The sequence below is a fragment of the Delphinapterus leucas genome, chromosome 14 (genome assembly GCF_059928025.1).
Source record: "Delphinapterus leucas isolate spDelLeu-1000000601 "Yukka" chromosome 14, BTC_Dleu_Yukka2, whole genome shotgun sequence".
Classification (NCBI taxonomy): domain Eukaryota; kingdom Metazoa; phylum Chordata; class Mammalia; order Artiodactyla; family Monodontidae; genus Delphinapterus; species Delphinapterus leucas.
Window position 1 is genome coordinate 84,209,059 of NC_143142.1, and position 19,469 is coordinate 84,228,527.

The window sequence follows — 19,469 nt, forward strand, 5'->3', positions numbered from 1 at the left end:
TTCTGACTCATGCTTCACCTTATTTTGGGGAGCTCACCTGATGAGGTCAGGTCCACCCAAGATAATCTCCCTTTTGATGAACTCAAAATCAATTGACTAAGACCTTATTTACATCAGCAAAATAACTTTTGCCATAGAATATAATTTAATTACAAAATGATATTGTAGGATTCTGTGCCTTCCACAGAATCCTTCAATTCAACTCCTCTTTGAAATTAAATATTACTGTATGTATATTTCTTTACTGTAAATAAATCTGTAGTTTAGACTCTGTGGCCTTTTGCCATAAATTGATATGAAATGAAATACAAAGTCTCATTTTAGCAAATTATTGTAAACATTATTCCCACATCTTTAAAATGAACAATTTTCTTTTCATCTCTTTTTAGTTGCATGTCTGTTTTTAACAGAAATATGCTGCCCATTAATCAAGCATTAAGTGATTGAGATTTTATCATGGTGTAAATAAGAGCCGAAGAGCAGCTGAAGGTAGAACTTCAGAAGTCACAATGAGATATCACTATTGTATTCATTCGTTCTAGTTACTGCAAATTCACGGTGTGTTCAGGAAAAGGCAGGACCAGAAAATCTGGCTTGTGACTCAATGTGAAGAGGTACATTTCACTAATGTCTCCATTATACATATACAATACTTAAATATACAGTTCTATCATAATTGATCATGCGTTTTCACGTATAAGTATGCTCAACATTGAAATTACACTAACCATAATCAATTCAAAAAATTGTAGATGATTTTTTAGAGCAAGACCAACGTCTTTATAAAATGTGATGCAAATGTGTAAAACTCTATTCTTATAGGCAATCTTAAATTGAGTCACTAAAATAAAATATAGCATACTTTCAAGATCAATGTGAGAATTATTCAAACTGTTCCGTCTTTATCTCAAGTTGGATTCATTCTTCTTTATCCTCAGCTGTGTTTCTAACCTGATTCTCCGAATTGTTGATTTTTGACCCAAGAAAGCAAATTAGTCACAGTGGTTAATACGTTTTCCTCTTCATTTCAGAATATATTTAAAGTTTGAATAAGTCATCTTTCGTAGAGAATACTATCCAAAATTAATACCTAAAAATTTGAGGTCTTTTTCGGCTGCACATATATGTGTTCATCTCCACTGTATAGATTATTTAAGAGGGGACTGAGCATTCTGAGTACAAGAGGCCATTTGAAGTATTCAAAAGACTATAACCTAATGAAGTAAGACAGTGCCTATTTGGTGATAACACTGGTTGTTTGTTCTCTAGTTGATAGGTTTCAAAGTTGCTCTAAACATTTTTTTAACAGCAGCCAACAGCACTGTGATACCATTAATCAGGGCAGCAATCTCAGGCAGAGCTGAGGAAAGGCTGAGGTGAAGAGTTAGCAAGACAGTAGGGGCAGGAGTATGATATTTATAGGACTTATCTAGGGAAGATGTTATTTCTCGTGACACAGTTGAAGGTAAATACTTCTCAATTCAGTGATCTTATATTCCTCCCATTATATGAGAGGATAGTTTTCATTGTTGCAAATGTTGGCATTTAATCCAGACTTTTAAAATTCTTCTAAGGTGCCTGTGAAACCTCAAAGTGGGATGACTCATAGTAAGAATTTCTACGCCTCTCTCTTATACACTCATCCTTTCCCTTTACTGTAATTTATTCAGATACAAATGTAAAAATAAAATGAGTTGAAAATATATTCCCACTTGCATCCATTAGTCAGGTCTTACATTCTTGCCTCCGTGCTGTTTTCAAATCATTAAGCATGGTGTTGAGGGTATTCAGGGAAAGTCAGTTAACTTCCCTGGGTCTTTTCTTTTTCTGTTTGAATTCATAAAATGTTTGAGATAGAAATAGATGGCTTCTAAGCTCTTATCTAACTCCTAAAAATATCCTATGGTCCTAATATAAGACGTTTTGACAGATATTAGAATAGTGTTGGTTACACCCTAAGCACTTTCCAACACTGCACTTGGGGATACCACCTAATAAACATAGGAACCAAGAAAAATATCAAGGTGGTTTCTCATTATTTGAGTAAGAAAAAGCTGGTCATTGATTCACATCTCTCATCTTTATTCCATATGTGTGTGTATGTGGAATAAAGATTAGAATCACTCGTTTCTGAATAAAAGAATTGATTGAAGTCTACTTCCTGTTGTTCTGAAACTTTTCATCTTTTATCGGGAATACCTTGATTTCAAAGCAAAAATACTTAGTCTATACCCATATACTCCATCACATGCTGACTTTGATCGTAGGCATGTAATTCTGCACAGTTTTAGTCAAGGCAGAAAAAACAAAATATCATAACAAAACTGCACAGGCAACATGACACAGAGGATAAATTTGTTTCAATCAAAGCTTCCTGTAAATTTATGAGATAATCATGGAAACTGCGACGTAATACTCGCTCAGATGAGCATGATCATCCATCCACTGTGTAGGAACATTAAGTGGCTTTCTTAGGGAGAATACCCTGTTTCTTCTGGATTAGTCACTGAAAGTTCACCCACTTGAATGACTTCCAGAGATCATTTAATTACAGAATGAAAACTCTGTCTTTTAGCTCAAAAATATCTCTAATGATATAATTCACCATTTCTTATATAAGCAGAATTTTACCAGTATGATATAATTCACCATTTCTTATATAAGCAGAATTTTAAAGTCTCACAGGTCTTAGTCTTCGAGATGAAAGGGACCTTAGACGTTAGCTAGTCTTCCTTTTCCCCTATCCAACCTAGACATTTCCCCTACACCATTCACGCCCGATGAGAACCCATTTCTCATATAGCCTTCTGTGGAATATCCTCTGTGGGAACCCATTCAATTTTGGAATATTGCAGCTCCTATGATCTAGACATTTCTTCTTCCTAAATTACACTCAAATAGTTTCCTATAATTAATTTAACAAACATTAATCTTACCTCTCAAGCATTAATCCATATCACCCACCTAAGTCTAAGGTAGTTATCACATTTTGAAAAAAAGAAATCTGTAAGATAAACATTCCTTCTCCTTTGCCCTTTTCCCATGATTCTAGATGCTTCTGCATCCTGGTCAGCCTCTTCTAACTGATGACTCTGCTCCTCAGTAATAACACCCAGAAGAGAACAGGCTATGCAATTTGCATTTTGACCAGTGCAGCTTCCTACAGGAGTATCTTCTTTGAGCTGCTTACTGCATTTTCCTTAATATAAGCTAATACTGCATTAGATATTTTTTGTCAATTATTTAAAAAATTATTGGCTTATGTTGAGTTCGAATGCAATAAAACCTTAGGAAGTCCTAGGAGTCAGAGTTTCTTTACTTGATATATGAAACGTAAGAATACATATTTTAATTTATCCGTACTACATTTTATGGCATAGCTTTGATAAAAATTGCATATTTTTGTGATAGTTTTAAAAACTTGATTATATCAACTAACGTATTAACTAGAACTTCCATATGTGTTAAATTAGAAAGTTCTCAATCTGTGATTATCCAAGACAGACAAAAATATTGAATAAGGTACACTCTGAGCCTCACCAAAGGCACAATCGGCCGGATATGGTAAAGCAATCATCGGTGAAAACACCAAATGTGCTATCTTACAGCCTGAATTTCTTCAAATTCCAAACAAGAAACTGATGAGGGTTTTTTGGCCAGATACCTTGCTGAAATAAAGACGCACTTGTTCTAACATTTTGATCAACTCCTGAAGTGAAGACATAGATAGCAACGTGCTGTTGAAATCTGCAATAATCTTGGGTGGGAGATTTAACATACTCTGTGATGGTATCAAGATACAGAAAGACTGACATTCAGTACTTCTGGGGCCCTAGAATTCTCCAACTGGGTAATTAAAGAGCAACTTAAAGCCCAAACTATTCATTTATGATACAAAGTAATCGTCTAATACATTTAACATTTATGAATTGAAAAAACAGTGACTGCTCTGCCTATCACTGAGAAATCCTTGACATTTCAAAAACATTGTCTTTTCTGTTTTAAAAAAATGTATAGTTTCAAATGGTAAAGGACTGATTCCTTAAAGCTGAATTTCTTAGGTTTATTTTTCATTTGTATAAATTTATTAAACATGAATTATTCGAAGCTTCTAAAGAACAGTTCAAACATATATCTATTAATATAATTCAGTATTTGTTAGAACATGATTTTCTAAAATTTCTGTGCTTTGCCCGTAACTCTGGGTGTCATCCATTGAGCCGTTTAAACTATTTTCTGGAACTTTTTCTATTTACTCTCTTCCCAAGCAATTCTCCCTCTTTGCCTACTTTAATAGGAGCTCTGTAGTCACAGACCTATTTGAAATCAATGGGATGGCAAGAGAAGCTTACTAAAGAGAACCTACCAAATATTTCTATGCAGGTTTTTAAGACTTAAACTTCACTGGAAGCTGCTGCCTCAGTTCCATAGCTTGGTAACAGCTAAACAAAAGACAAACAAAATTCATCATTTCCCAATTGAATAGTGTGAAGTGTCTTAAGCAAGGCTATGATGCATATGCCGATATAGGTAATCAAAAGGTAATATGTAACTCTCCTGTCCCTGGACCAAACTGAAGGAAAGGGAATCTCAGCGATGTGAACAACTTACTAAGGCTCAGCCTGCTGTGCTCAAACTGCATGAAGAAAACACCATCAACGGTTTATGAGATTTGCATCATCTGACACATTCGAAGGATAAACAGTGAAGTGCAGAGATTCTTACGTTCTTGAAAGGATGTGAAGAGCATCTGAAACCGGCTGTTGCGACTGCCCTCGTCCGCCCACATGCGGATGACCCCGAGACCTGTACGGAGCATGACGTCATTGGCCACGGTGCTGCAGAACTTGGCTTTCAGATCCTCCACGGAGCTGCTTCCATCATACACCGCCACAAAATTCCTTTTGCATTCATTTGAATTCTGCATCTCATAGTCCAAGAATCGTAAGTAGATCTGTAAAACAACAAAGATAGGATAATTTCCCAGAATGAATATAGGAAAGTAGTTCACTAAGCACCAGAACTTCCTTTCTCTTTCTGTCTCACAAAACAGTCTTGATTGCAATCAATCTTATTATTTTTTCCCTGTGGAAAGTAAAGATGTATGACTCAGATCAATCAACTTGTGTTTAAAATTGTTTTCAAATGTTATTGTCCTTTCTTTAGGTAAATGTACCATTTCCCATAGCTGAGTAGTTTTACACAAATGATCCTTATTTCTTCTCAAAACTTATCTGGAATCAGTTATTAGTTTTCATACTTACACACTGTTTTATTTTAACCAGCACAAATGTGTTTTAAATATTCCTGATACATTTTTGTTACAGATCCGTGGCTTCAATTCACCTCCGAAAATTCAGGGAAATAAATAATTTGTACGAATATCAAACAAAACCAGAAATGGTTTCAAAAGACCATCTCTGATTTTACTTTGTTTAGATTATTTCACATAACTATGCTGCTTCATTTTTGAGGTTCAGAATATTTTAAAAAGCACAGCTAATCTATGATCATTCTCACCGTAACAGGGTCAAGGCATTTTAAGTCCACGTAAATAAAAATTAAATTAACACTTAATGAGTAAAAAGTACCGTATGTATAACCTACTTTATAGATTACTGTTAAATACTCCCAACAGCTCTATAAAGTGGCCCATTTTATTGTCATGTTCAGGAAATGCAGGCTCGGATGGTATAAATTGCAAATTAGACACAAGTTCCTTCCAACTCTCTAGTCCATAATCCTTCCACAATATTATACTGCTTCAGACATACTGTTTTAAGAGCATCAGATATTATTTGACTCTGCACAAATGTGCATTAAAAATCACAAACAATTCAACCAATGATAAATATTTATGTATAATGGACCACTACTCAGCCATAAAAAAGAACAAAATCCTGCCAGTTGTGACAACATGGATGGACCTTGAAGGTATTATGCCTACATGAAGTAAGTCAGGTGGAGAAAGACAAACGCTATGATTTCACACATATGTGGAATCTACAAAACAAACAAACAAAATCAGACTCTTAGATAGAAAAAACAGATTAGTTGTTACCAGAGGGGAAGTGAGTTGAAGGTGGGCAAAACAGGTGAAAGGGGTCAACTGTATGGGAATGGATGGTAACTGGACCTGTGGTGGTGACCACTCCGTAGAGTACACAGGTGGTAAATTATAATGCTGTACACCTGTAACTTATATAATAATAATATTATAAAAAGAATGTTCAGCCCTCCCCCTCCCCAACCACGGTGGCATGATTCTCCCTTTGTGCTGAAGTATTTTGAACATATTTTAAGCTTTAGTTACAGGTTATATGTACCTTTTGCTAAACTGTGTGTTCCTGAAAAGCTGGGGTGGTGGTGTATTTATTTGACTCTCAGTGTTACACCATGTGCTATGTATGTTAAGCACTCACTCCATAAAATTTGCACGGATGTACATTTAATGACCTACTGATTGGAAATTCGGTTTTCTTTATTAACTTCATTTTTTCAGCATCTGTCTCACATTTATTGGGCACCTATGCACCAGACTTTGTTTTGAGTGCCATAAATCATGATAATTACATAGAATAATTGACATTTTATTATTTGCAGTAGAAAATGACATGCAATAATTTTCAAAACAAGGTATTTATAACTCTAAACTATGACATAAAAGCATATACGTCATATGTTGCAGACTTATAAGGAATTGAGTGTAAATAAAATGTGAGTCCCATGGCAGGAAATCCTCATATAACTCTCAGGAGGAAGAACAAAAAGAGAAAAATAGGGGGAAACGGACAAAACTAAGAAATAATGGAAAGCACTGTAGTTTCATTATGCTTTGCATGGTGAGCAGGTTTTCATGTATATGCAATCTATAACATCTCAGTTGGAAGCTATCCCAAAATTCCCAAATACTTTGATACTGACTTTAAATTAACTGCCATTACTGCAATCTTATAAAACATACAGCCTAGGAAAGCCTGCCTGTTCTTCATTCCTCCGTCATTGCTTTGTTTTATTCTATGAAAGTTCAAATATTACTCATGTAGCCCATCTTGGATGCACTCTTCTCAACCAAATGTTACATTCCTGAAAATTATCCAGAAAATTCCAAATTGTCCACCCTAGGAAGGCATATCTGAAAATGTTAAACCTTCCAAGTTTCTACTAACTGGTTTGTTTTTCAAATTTTCACAGGGATTTGTAAAAAGGAACTGGGTCTGTAGTTAGATGACCTTTACCAGGAAGCTGGAGCACAGGAGACAAAATAGCTTTTGCTCAAGGAAAATAAGTAAATCAACGTGAAAGCCTTAAGTAGTATTAAAATCCTAAACTTTTGTTTTAAAGAGCTCTTCACTAGCCTCATCCTGAATAAAAGTAAACAAATTGAAAACACTATAAAAATATAAAAAATGTAAATACCTATAAAATCTAGGTATTCTTAGGAAGTAAAAAAGTTGTTAAATGCAACAAAAATCAAATATATATCTATATTCTCAAATACTATACAATGACTCCAACACAGTTTATTACACCTCAAAAGAATATGCAATTACAATTGTAAACGTACATAGTTACTAACAGGAGAAAACACTGAGTAGGGTAACTGAAAACCCCTCCCTCCAATGCTCTTACAAAGCTATAAAAAGCAAACACCATCCCCACAGAAAGAAAAATAAAGTAATCATTTGACTAATTCAAGAAAGAAAGATATTTGATCCTGTGACATTTTCAGGTTGAGTGATTCAGTGGCCGAACATGTCTGAACAATTATTTCAGAAACACAACTTAACATACTAACTTAGTATTTGCTTCGTGTACTGGCAATAACTTAAGACATTGAGCTAACACATTATTTCACTCAAATCTCTCAACAGTAATACACACTATTATAATAACTATTTTAAAATGAAAAAACACACCAAGGTTTAGAAAAGCTAAGTAACTTTCTCAGAGTGACACAGGCCCTTTAGTAATAGATTGGTATTGAACTCAGATATGCCTGACACTTTTCTTCTTAGTATCAAACTTTGCAGCCGCATATAATTTTTTTGAAAATTTTCAAAGACTGATATTCCAGAAAGAATGTTATAGTCTTGAATAAAAACAAACTCCAACAAAATCGACAAATAAGCAAGCAAAGCAAAACCATTTCTACTTTTCTAAAGGGGCTAAGAAACATATTGACGATTGAGATATGAATAACATTCACAGAAAATAAATGTGTCTCTCTGAAGTAAATGGCTGTCTTAAATTTTCTTTAAAAATAAGACTATCTTATAGAAGAATACTGCTGTAGTTAGAAAGACAATTTGCATATTCGGCCCATGTTTTCTCATTTGACAGTTCTAGAGAGTGTGAACTTCCACGGGAGATGAATGGTTTGCATTCTTACATGAAGGGCAATGGCTGAAGTCTAAGAACCTTCTGTATCTAAAGACTATTCTTATTAGACAGAATACTATTCATAGAGGAAGTGAACGATTACAGTCACTAGATTTTATATATTCACTTCTGAAGCATTCAATCATTAAAAAAATTTTTTAATAGTTTAAAAAAAAGAAATAAAATATTCCAGTGGGTATTAGCTTTACTGGGTACAGAGCTGTTGCTTCAAAAGCCAAATGCCATTAGCCAGAAAAGTGCTCAAGTTTTCCCACACTAGCTATAGTATATATCATATAAAAACCCTCCCTACATTAGGATTTAGATGATATCTCATCAGCTTAAACCTTGTGCCATAATATCACTAAGGGGAAGAATGCCATATGACAATGTTTTCACTTAAGGTAGAAAACCACAGAAAGCTCGTAGTCTCTCTGCTGAAGAAAAGAGAAAGTGATAAACAGAATCATATATAACTCCAGTAAAATAGTCAGATTACAATCTCCTCTCCGTGAATCATTTTGATGCATTCTTCTTTCTAATCAATCACAAAGAGTTTGAGCTGACAAAATGATTTATTGAACAGGACGTGGGAGGCTTCAGAACACATAAACAATTTCTAGTAATATCTGTCTTCCAAATCACACTAATGTAGACAGCAGAATCCCTTTCGTATACTTAAAGCAAGTAAATCTAGCTAACGATTTACTAAGTTAATATACTTGCAAATGTGTAATACCAACCATTCAACCGGCTCTCTCCTCTCATGTCACAATGATATGCAAGATACAATCATTGTTTGGCGCAATTATTTAAGATCTGCCAGAAACGTTTTCTCCATGATAAATACAAATTAAATACACCACAGTCTGAAAAACACTAACCACGGTTTCCATATTGCTTTACACTTTGATAAATAAAGCTACATTCTGAAAAGCGTGTAACCCAGGACTTCTGTGGTTGCTTTTTATTTGTGGCTGGACTTGCCAGGCCTTATAATTTTAGGTAGGATATCCCATGAATTTAGAGGGTAGCACTTTATTTGGAGGCAAAAACCAGAACATCATACTATTGAAAAAACACACACCCCACACAACAAGCCCAGATACAGCCATATTAAAATGGTTTTCTGGCATGCACAGACAAGTATCAAAATATTTCAGGTCCATCTGAGTAACCCTCCAAAATCTGATGCTACAAAACTGAGATTTCATTTAAAAACAAAGTTGAGCCAAAGCATTGGTAGTTATCTAATCAGTTAAGATTTTCAATCTGTTTACCCAATTTTTATTTTCATTTTGGAGATACTAAGAGCAGACTCAATCTTTAGAATCCCTAAACTTATCATTGTCAACAATTATTGTTGCTACCCTTCCCCTGTTGCATTAATTTTCTCCTTGATCCCATAACAAATTACCACAAATTGAGCAGCTTCAAACAATGCCCATATATTATCTATAGGTTAGAAGTATTGGTGAGCTGGACTGTGTTTTTTTGCTAAGGTCATATGAGGCTGAAAACTCAACTTCACTATAAAAGATCGATTTATTGTATTTGTCAAGTTTTTCTGTTTTTTATCCTAATTTTAATCAAAGTATTTTGAATTAAGTAACATTTAAAAATTAATTTGAAGTTTTAAATGATGGGTAATTAATAAAAGCTAGTTTTATTCTCCCAAGACCTTAATCATTAAATTAATTACCTTCACGTATACACTTTTAAAAGTCTTTTGATTTATTTATTTTCTTGTCTTAACAAATTTGACAGTTTCCCCAAATAGTGTGGTTTTGTGACATCACACTGGACTTCGAGTCAGGACATGGAGAACTGGCTTCAGCCCTTTTACTAACTCATCAAATATCTAAGCAGTTACTTATCATAGATTCATCAAGTTTTGGTCTTAAAAGGAGTTTAATATTATCTATGCCAAAAAATTACTTGACTTTTTAATTATTATACAAAATCCCTGCCAAATTTTACTTGGATTCCTCCCATGGAATCTCATTTGATCTTTGGGCATCTCCATTATTAAAATAAAAAACAAAAACCTTCTTTATATTGAATATTTCTCTAGATTCAAGCATACAAATAAATTGCAGTACTTGAAAACATGCAGATTAAACCTTATCCTCTTATTTCTGTCTCCTAACAGTTCTTCATATGCTTGAAGATTGTCACCATGTCCATTTTTCTAGATACGTACACATCAGTTTATTTTTTCCACGAGTTTTAACTGAATGACAGATTTTTCTTGGTATTGGGTATCTAGAGAGAAATAAGTCTCAGCCTTCATGAAATTAACATTGTTACCACGATGGGCTCATCCAACATTCTTCTCTAATGATTCTTTATTGGACCAGATCCAGAACTAGACACCATAATACTCTCCTACTACCCTTGCTCTAGAATCTGTATGAAAACCAAAGCGTTGCTTACAGAGGCATATTTCGACATCCCATCGTTAACCAACTTCACTATCCTGACTCAACGTATTCATCTGTTAAAGGACACATCAGTAACGTATTTCCAACTTTCTTTCTGGCTCTGGTATTCCAGTTTCTAAGAAATCTGGGTTAATCGCATTCTAATTAAAGGAGATCGTCTGTATTACAATTCTCAAACAAAGGAAATATCAGATATTGTATTTTCTGTTTGTGAAGAGGCTGAGAAGCAACATACACTTGATGTAAATTTTAATAGAACCCCGGTAAGCTATTTTGCACTTTCATTGTGTAATATGTTTCCGTCACTAGTTATCATTCAAATATTCACATGAGCCATTTCAGGTTTAACTTGTGCTTTGATAGTCTGTTCTCCGAGGCTGCTAGGAACTCCATATAAATAGAAAGCCCACATAGGCCGTCATCTCGAGTTCTTGCTTTTCTCGACAGTTATTCAAAGCCACTTCCTATCCCCTAACCTTTAATCTAACAGAGAAAGTCTGTCACAATAGAGCCAGCTCTGCAGGCGGCTTCCCCTTTGGGTCACAGAATGCCAAATTCTGTAACAGGCAGGTACACTGGGTATTGTTGTTCTGCAATTGTACAGAAGACAGTCTATTTACCAGCTGGAAGGAAATGGTTGTGTGTTTGCAATCCCATAGAAACTGTCTCTTTGACACTGAGGTGACAAAGGTGCTAGTTATGACCATGAGGTGGGACTCAAATATTCCCTGTTGAAAAAAAAAATCTAAAAAATCTTTCACTCATAGAGTTTAAGGAAAATAAATAGCACATGTGAACCCACAGATTATGTAAGGGAGCATAATCCACTGCAATCTAGCTCTCACATTGGGTTGGGTTTTGCGTCACCAGTAGCCTTGGATTTTTTTTTTTGAAGGAGGAATCACTGTGTCTTTCTTCATAATGCAATTAACTTTTTAAAGACTTGTTCAGATGCAAAGAGACCTGCAGTGGCAAAGCTGGAACTTGGACCATGATCTGAATCTCCATAACCAGAAGCTTGGGGAAAGTGTTCCACACTTCCAAATTATATGCGAACCCCAAAGACATATTCATGGGTAATCAAGTGAAGAAGGACAAAAATACTTCCTGAAATACCAACTCCCTCAGAGATGAGTTTTATTTTTCCCTCATCCTAAATATCCAGCCACCAAATTCTTTTGTATCTAGCTTGAGGTGTTAACACCTCTGTCTTTTCTAGACAGGGAAAATCTGTTCTTCAAAAATGCAGATCTGATCACATCACTTTCCTGTTTCACACTCTTCCATGTATCACTAATGCACTCAGGATAAATCTTTAGGGGAATGGACAGAGCCCTTCGGCTTAACCACTCACCTCCACAGTTCTGCTTTCATTTGGTCACATGCAGTTCCTTTAATTCCTGAAAAAGCATGCTCTCTTATGATCCTATGACCTTCCAGATGCTATTCACTCTACATGGAGAGTCTTTCCCACCTTGTCTACCTGACAGCACCATTTCTCATTAAGATTCAGAGGACGCCCTGCAATGCAATTTGATTCCACCCTTGATTTTCCTCACCAGCTATATGTGGTCCTTTCCCTCACTCTACTACACCTTATAAATACCATAATGATCTTGTCATATTCCATGGATTATTTTGATACATAGTTGTCTAAGGATTAAACTGGAAACAGGAGGACAGCATAATTTTTCATTTCCTCAGCACAGTGCTTGAGAGTTTATAGCATCACTAAGTCAATTAATTAACAAACTGTTTCAACCTCAATAAATGGGCAACTCCAAATCTAATAAATCAGTAAAGCTTGGTTGTAACTATATTCTATAAATGAAGGATGACAATAAAGGGAGAATAAGCAAATAATAGACACTCTAAACCTGTGACAGCTACTGGCACAAAATTACTCATCCCAATATTTCTTAAGATACATCCATAATAGAATGAATGGGGTTGTTCTAAACAAGTGTTTCCAAAACAGTGATCTGAGTCTGAATCTGGCCCACAATATATTTAGTTTAATACGTCTAATGTTTCCCACTTTTAAAATTTATCGTCAACATTTAAAAATCAAGGTAATCAGGGACTTCCCTGGCAGTCCAGTGGTTAAGACTCCACGCTTCCACTGCAGGGGATGCGCGTTTGATCACTGGTCGGGGATCTAAGATCCCACACGTTACGTTGTGCAGCATGGCCAAAAAATAAAATTAAAAAAAATCAAGGTAATCAACATAAAATCTAGATTTTGGGCATATTATGAAGAAAATGGAGGACTTGGTGATGCTGGACCAACATTTTCTCATGATGATCATCAAGGAGTTTAACAGGCAGTTAAGGACCTGCTGTCTCTTTTTCATGGTCCTGATCACCACTGTCTGTCCCTCAGCCCTATTGCAGGTTTATTTTATATTCCAGAGACACATGACTTTGTGAGCCCTGGACAATTTCTTCCATAGATACGATTTTAGGTTAAAAAGCAAGTAAACTACAGATGCTGACAATAAGGACATAAGTTATGCTCAGAACCATAGCTTATATATGACATTTCAATGCACTTTTCAGAGAGGTAGATTTACCCCAGAGTCTCTTATCCAGGTTATCCAATGAGCTCTCCAACATCCTCTCCGTATTATTTATGACCTTGAAAGTTACATTAAACAGAGGAAGGCGATTTGCAATTCAAAACTAAAAGAAAATGATAGCTTATGATTGCACTCTGAAATGAATGAAGCATGTCCAGTTGGTTCAAAGCAGTGCACGCTGGAGACACTTTGCAGGCCAACTGTCAAACCTGAATTTCACCTTGAGACTGACCTTGGATCGTGGAGGTGCTCGGATGTACCACTTGCAATCAACGGCCTCGCTAGCAGAAGCTTTGCCTTCCTTCATAATTTGTATAGACTCCACAATGCCTTCAGGGCCGCCCATCTCAAACTCACACACTAAATAACAAAATGCCAAACAAACATACAAAAATGGAGCTTGAGTAATAAACCGAAAGTATATATCATAGCAGAAAACAAAGGCCTCTGAACGGTATTAAATATCTCTTTTACCAACCTGGTAATGGTTTCAAAACTCCAAGGTCCTTAAAGTCAGGATCTTAAAAATTGAGAAAAAGACAATTAGTCTTATTCTGCATTTATGACTTAAAATGAGGTTGAGTAAGATACCATTAAATTATTCAGGAATGTGCCTTATAAAATATACTAGGGGAAATTAAATGATTAAATAAAAAGTGCATGATAATGTTAAGACTGAAATGTTAATTTACATAATGTAATATTATTACTACAGGATTTTTATCAAGAAGCCATTTTAAAAAACCTCCCCATGTCATTACTTCATCTAATAACCAAGTAAAAATCTTACTCATTTTCTTTATAATCAGACAACAGATGTTTTTGTAAAATGTATCCATAGATAGTTCAAGGTTTGGGTAAACTTCCATCTCTTCTAGATACAATTATTTTGTCTGATCACAGCCAGCGTAACATAAAGGTGAGCCTACTGGAGGGCTTCTGAGAACGTTTTCCTTGATAATAAATAGACACAAGGCATACAGTTTTCCCAGCTCAAGTTGTGGTCATGTTTGTGTTGGAGCCTTTGGGATCATGTGTGGTGGGCAACTTGTGATGTTGACAGATGCTAAGGTAAGAAACTGCTGACTCTTATGATGAGCAGAATAGAACCATGGAGAACCGTGAGTCCTTAAGAATATCACTGGGGCACTGTACTCACCTCGCCTGGAGTTGCACTTCTCTGGGCTTCTTGCTCTTTTGAAACAATACACATCCCTATAATCTCAGTTACTTTGAATTGATTTTCTCTTATTTATGGGTGAGAGCATCAGAGGCTATGATTTATCTTGGAGACACATGGTATTCAATATAAAAGATGACTGTGAATTTTAATTACTTTTTGCTGCTAGGGTATTAGTGATAAATCAAAAATCTTAACAAAGTTAGAAATGTTTCATAAGACACCACTCAATAATGGTCTAGGGCTGAAATATGAAAGGGTAGCGCTCTTTCTGGATAGAATTAGTCCTGGATATTAGAACCATGTGTGCGTGTATGTCCGTGTGTACCTAAGTGTGCTTCCTAGTGCATCTGTGCGTGTGAACGCACCAAATCCGTAACCGCCGGCTGATTTTACTAGGGTACTCATCGTCACTACAGGTTTTTTTGTTTTTTCTACTAAGAAAATATTTAATTTTTTGTGTGTTTGTTTTTAAACAGCAATGTGCACTGATCTGTTGAATCTGAAAGTCCTGGATTGGCCCCCCTACAGTTTAGTTATATCACCTATTCAGACTCACTTTATTGCAGGACACTATTAGAATACCAGTGTATTGTATAACTGTTTTGAAAACAGTTCTTTTGCTTTTTTGGAAAAGAAAGACAGAAAGAAATACCCGTATGCCATATCCATGAAAGAAACAGAAATGAGGACAACATAGTCTACTTGGGTCAGGCCTCCTCCTGGCAGAGATCTTTTTCCTTCATCTAAATCAATGGATATTTGGTTATTCTTTCGAGAAATGTATATGTAATACCTACTATGTACAAGAAAAGAACAGTTTTGTATAGAATTACTCAGATTGGCTGTCACGGTTAAGCACTTTTATTGGTATTGAAGAGACCCACCCACCGAGCTTGCCTACCCCAGTTATCTGGATTCTTTATTATATCCTTTTTACTACTTTTCATAATGGTCAGTATTGCTACTCACTATCTCCTTTTTGATGAGAATGCTTCAGCCTTGCATGGCTGTTGCTATGACTCTTGTGAGAACGCAGTTAGCATTCCCTTCTCTAGCTTGAAGGCGAAGTTTTGTCATTTTTATAACTCATGCTAGACAACGTTGAGAGAAATTCCAGTTCTGAGAATTGAAAATGTATTTTTGTCATTGTATTAACGGTGAGAGCACTGATTGTTTAAAAAACAATCTTTAGGAAAAAATCATTTCTGCAATTCCATTTGAATTAGGCACCAGTAATATCACAATCACGGTAACACATGGCCCCTACGAGCTGCAAAATAAACGGCAGAAAATAATCGACACAATTTTTAAAAACAGCCTACACTGAATTTAAGAATATTGAGATTGACTTATTGCTTCAGGGTGTCCAGGGCAATGACATAAATTATTATGCAGAAGCACGATGACCTTGGACTTAATAGTCATCTACTACTCTACAGCTCCCCAAATCTATTCTCCACTAGGCAACCTGAATAAACTTTTAGAAATACAAATCAAATCATGAAATGCACCTTAAGGGGCTTTCCATTGCCCTTAAGTTAAAGCCACGACTCTCTGTAACGGACTATAAAGTCCTGTGTGTTCTTGCCCCAGACCACCTGGGCCAACATACCCTAGACGCTAATCTCTGCTCTTTCCTCTCAAAACACATGGACCCCTTCTATTTCTACAACATTCTAGGCTATCCTCATCCTCAGCAATTTGACCTTTGCTCTTTTCTCCGTCTTCAGTATCTCTCCCCAGGGCTCCGCACCTGTGAATCTTTCTCATCCTTCAGTTCTTGGCTCAAATCTCTCTGAGGAAAGGTCTTCTGGAGGACCCTCTCCAAGGGTCATTGACTCCCATTTTCTTTGACTCCCACTTTCTTTTCTCCCTTCATGGTTTCTTTTATCACAATTATTTTGCCAGTTGTTAGCTTTTTATTGACCACCTACTCCCACTAGACTATAAGGAAGTACGCTCTACAAGGGCCTTTACGTCTATTCTTCCTCCCTTTATCCAGAACCAAGGACACTGCTTGGACATAGTACGTGCACAATAAATGTTATTGAATGTTATTGAAATTACATTACACCGACTTGATTTTCTTATATTGTTGACATACGTACAATGCTTTATACCTAAACTTTTCCAATTCAGAGGCTCTCACAGGAGATCTATCAAATTAGGTGCTATATTCAAGACTGACTTCCTATTTACTAAACCTGCATCACAGCTGACTATGTTTCCAGCCTCCCTTGCAGCTGGGGATACCATGTCTAATGAAATGTGGACAAAGCGTTGAAGTTTACTTGAAGGCTGGGCTCATAAAAACTTCTTGAAAAAATGATCCACTCCCACTTTCTCCCCTGGTCAACCTCAGAAGGCAGACATTGACGACATAGAACCCCGTCAGCTCCAATTCCTAAATGAATGTGTGGAGTACAGCCTTTTCCTGATTAGGCTAAATGAGCAAGCAGTAGTAAACTTTAATAATGTGAAATTACTGAGGTTTTCGATTGTTTGTTGTTGTTATTACAGCTATTATTCCCCAACCCAGCGTTGTTCAAGGCTGAAGTTATGGTCAAGGGCCCCTAGGGCCCATGAGACCCTTTCATGGGACCCAAAGGCTAAAGTGTTTCATAATCCTACTAAAATGACATGTTATCTTTAATTTTCCCTGCTATAATCCCTGTAACCCCATTTTTGTCCAATACATTCTAATTTTGAAATCTTGAATTTTGTCTTGAGCCTACATGGAAGCACAGCTAGAATTAGTAGAAATTAGAATTTCTCTGTCCTATTTTATAAATACACACACATAGATAAAAGTGTAAGTATTATGAAATTTAACAGTATTTCCCCTGAAATAAAATATATTTATCATATAGGTTTCTTACTGTGAAGGATGGACACTTGTCAGAGATGGAGGAGACTAAGCTTCACTTTCTCCATCACCATTACACTGTCTATATCCAAAGTTGGAGAAAAGAATGAAACTGATATTTCAAAGCGGTCTCTTACTTATGGAAAGGAGAACTCTACTCTGAATCAAATGAAAAAGCTTCACATAAGAAATGAAAAGAAGACAAAAGCTATCTTTCCTTCAGCCTCATTGATGTCAATAATTTGCCCTATTGTGATTTAGGAAGAAAAATACTTTCTGGTAGTTTTATTGTGACAGTTTGATCGCAACATTATTTTGAGACAAATAATTGTTTGGGAAGTATTGAATATTTTAAATGTAGATGTTAATATGCTCTTTAAAAGCTAAAACTCTCTCAGTATTGTGTGTCCTCTCCAGCCACTGTGACAATTTACCTTGTAAGATGCTTTGGTGGCTTTTGCACATCTAGTTGGAAAGCTATAACAGCTAATTTTCGGATTTTAAAGAGCTCATCACATTTATGGTTGAAAAATTCAGTTCTTTTTCTTTAATGATCGACCTCAAAATTATGCCACAACTGAACAAATGCAATAATACCATTCAAAAATGTCCTGTTGCATAACAGTCAGTTAAATGTTAACATCTCTGAAGCCTGGGAAAGAACAGATTTCATTACACTTTTGTTTCTTATTTAGAGTTTAGTTCATTTTCTTTGGAGTAGATCCTTCACTTCCATGAGTCAGAGAACTCTGTTATTCCAATTTCTTTTTCAGCATCGTTAGATGTTAAACTGTGCAGTTGGGTTGAGAAAGCAAGTCTTCTAATTTTCCTAATAAAGGTCTACAATGAGTCTTTAAATATTAAAAAAATAATAATATTTTTTCATTTTATGGTGAAATAACACATGTTAATATAATAGTTGTAAAAGTATATGAGATAATGTTATATAATTATATGGTTATTACATATAACTTTTTATGTGGGAAAATTTTGAATAAACAAAAAATAATATTGCAAAACAAAACAAAATCAAAAGCTAAAAGTCATCTGTTACACTTTTCAAATTAAAAATGACAGTCACTGAAACATGTTACAAAGTAGGTTATTGTATTGCATTGGCTGGAGAAGCACACATAAGACCTGAGAAACTAATAAAGCAATGCCTTTAGTCAGCTGCCATTGCTGAATGTCTACTGGTTGAAAAGTAGTTAAAAAAAAAAAACAAACAAACCCAGGACGCCGTTGCTTTCCAACCATATAGTAACTTGCTGATAGAAAGTTTCAGCTTTAAACAAGGAAACAGAGCTGATATCTTTCTACAGAACCTCACTTTTGTCTAACAGATAGACAGATGTACAGACATGGCTAAGCTTGCTTATTTTCCTTGAATTCGTTCAGTGTCAGCATGGACCAATCATCACAGATCTTCTTTCATGCGAATGCTTGGCAACAAATGCAAGAAGTACTGAAATATCCAAATGTTGGATGACTTTTAAATCTTATGACATACTGAAACATCTGTGTTGACAGTTGCATTGATAGTGCAAAGGCAGTGGTGAATAAAACTGCTGATGCTTTATCCCGAATCAAGACAATGGCACCAAACCTCAGCTGTTAGTAGTCATTGTATAATTCATCTCCATGCATTCTCGGGGGGTAAAAAAACCAATTTTACTTTAAAGTCTCCTTGATGAGGCACTCAAAATTGCTAATTTTTAAAAATGTAACATTTTGAATACATATCTTTTCTGCAGGAAGAACGCAGTGAATCTGCTGACTTTTCTGCAGGAAGAACATAGTGAATCTTTTGACTTTAAGGAAAACAAATTGAAAATATTTGCTGCCAAAGATAAAATTCCACCTCCGATCAAACAAAAATGTATCCATCACTGTGTATCTGACAGTTCCTCATACTTAAATAATTTTTCAATGTGATTGTTGTTTATGTGAACAAGTGTGCTTTTTGACATTGAATAATGAAATATGTCCGCATTTGGAAGAGCGGCATATACCCG

General features: G+C 35.6%; 1 protein-coding gene across 1 annotated transcript in view; it reads right to left on the reverse strand.

Moving 5' to 3' along the window:
• The window catches only part of NETO1 (neuropilin and tolloid like 1), a gene marked incomplete at its 5' end in the record, with an annotated part of 85,996 nt that overhangs the window by 24,202 nt on the left and 42,325 nt on the right, over nt 1–19,469 (reverse strand). Inside the window, 3 exons of the mRNA XM_089895315.1 lie at nt 4,726–4,954; nt 13,638–13,804; nt 13,884–13,925. Of these exons, the coding sequence (XP_089751441.1) occupies nt 4,726–4,954; nt 13,638–13,804; nt 13,884–13,925 (438 nt within the window). The remainder of the gene's footprint in view (nt 1–4,725; nt 4,955–13,637; nt 13,805–13,883; nt 13,926–19,469) is intronic.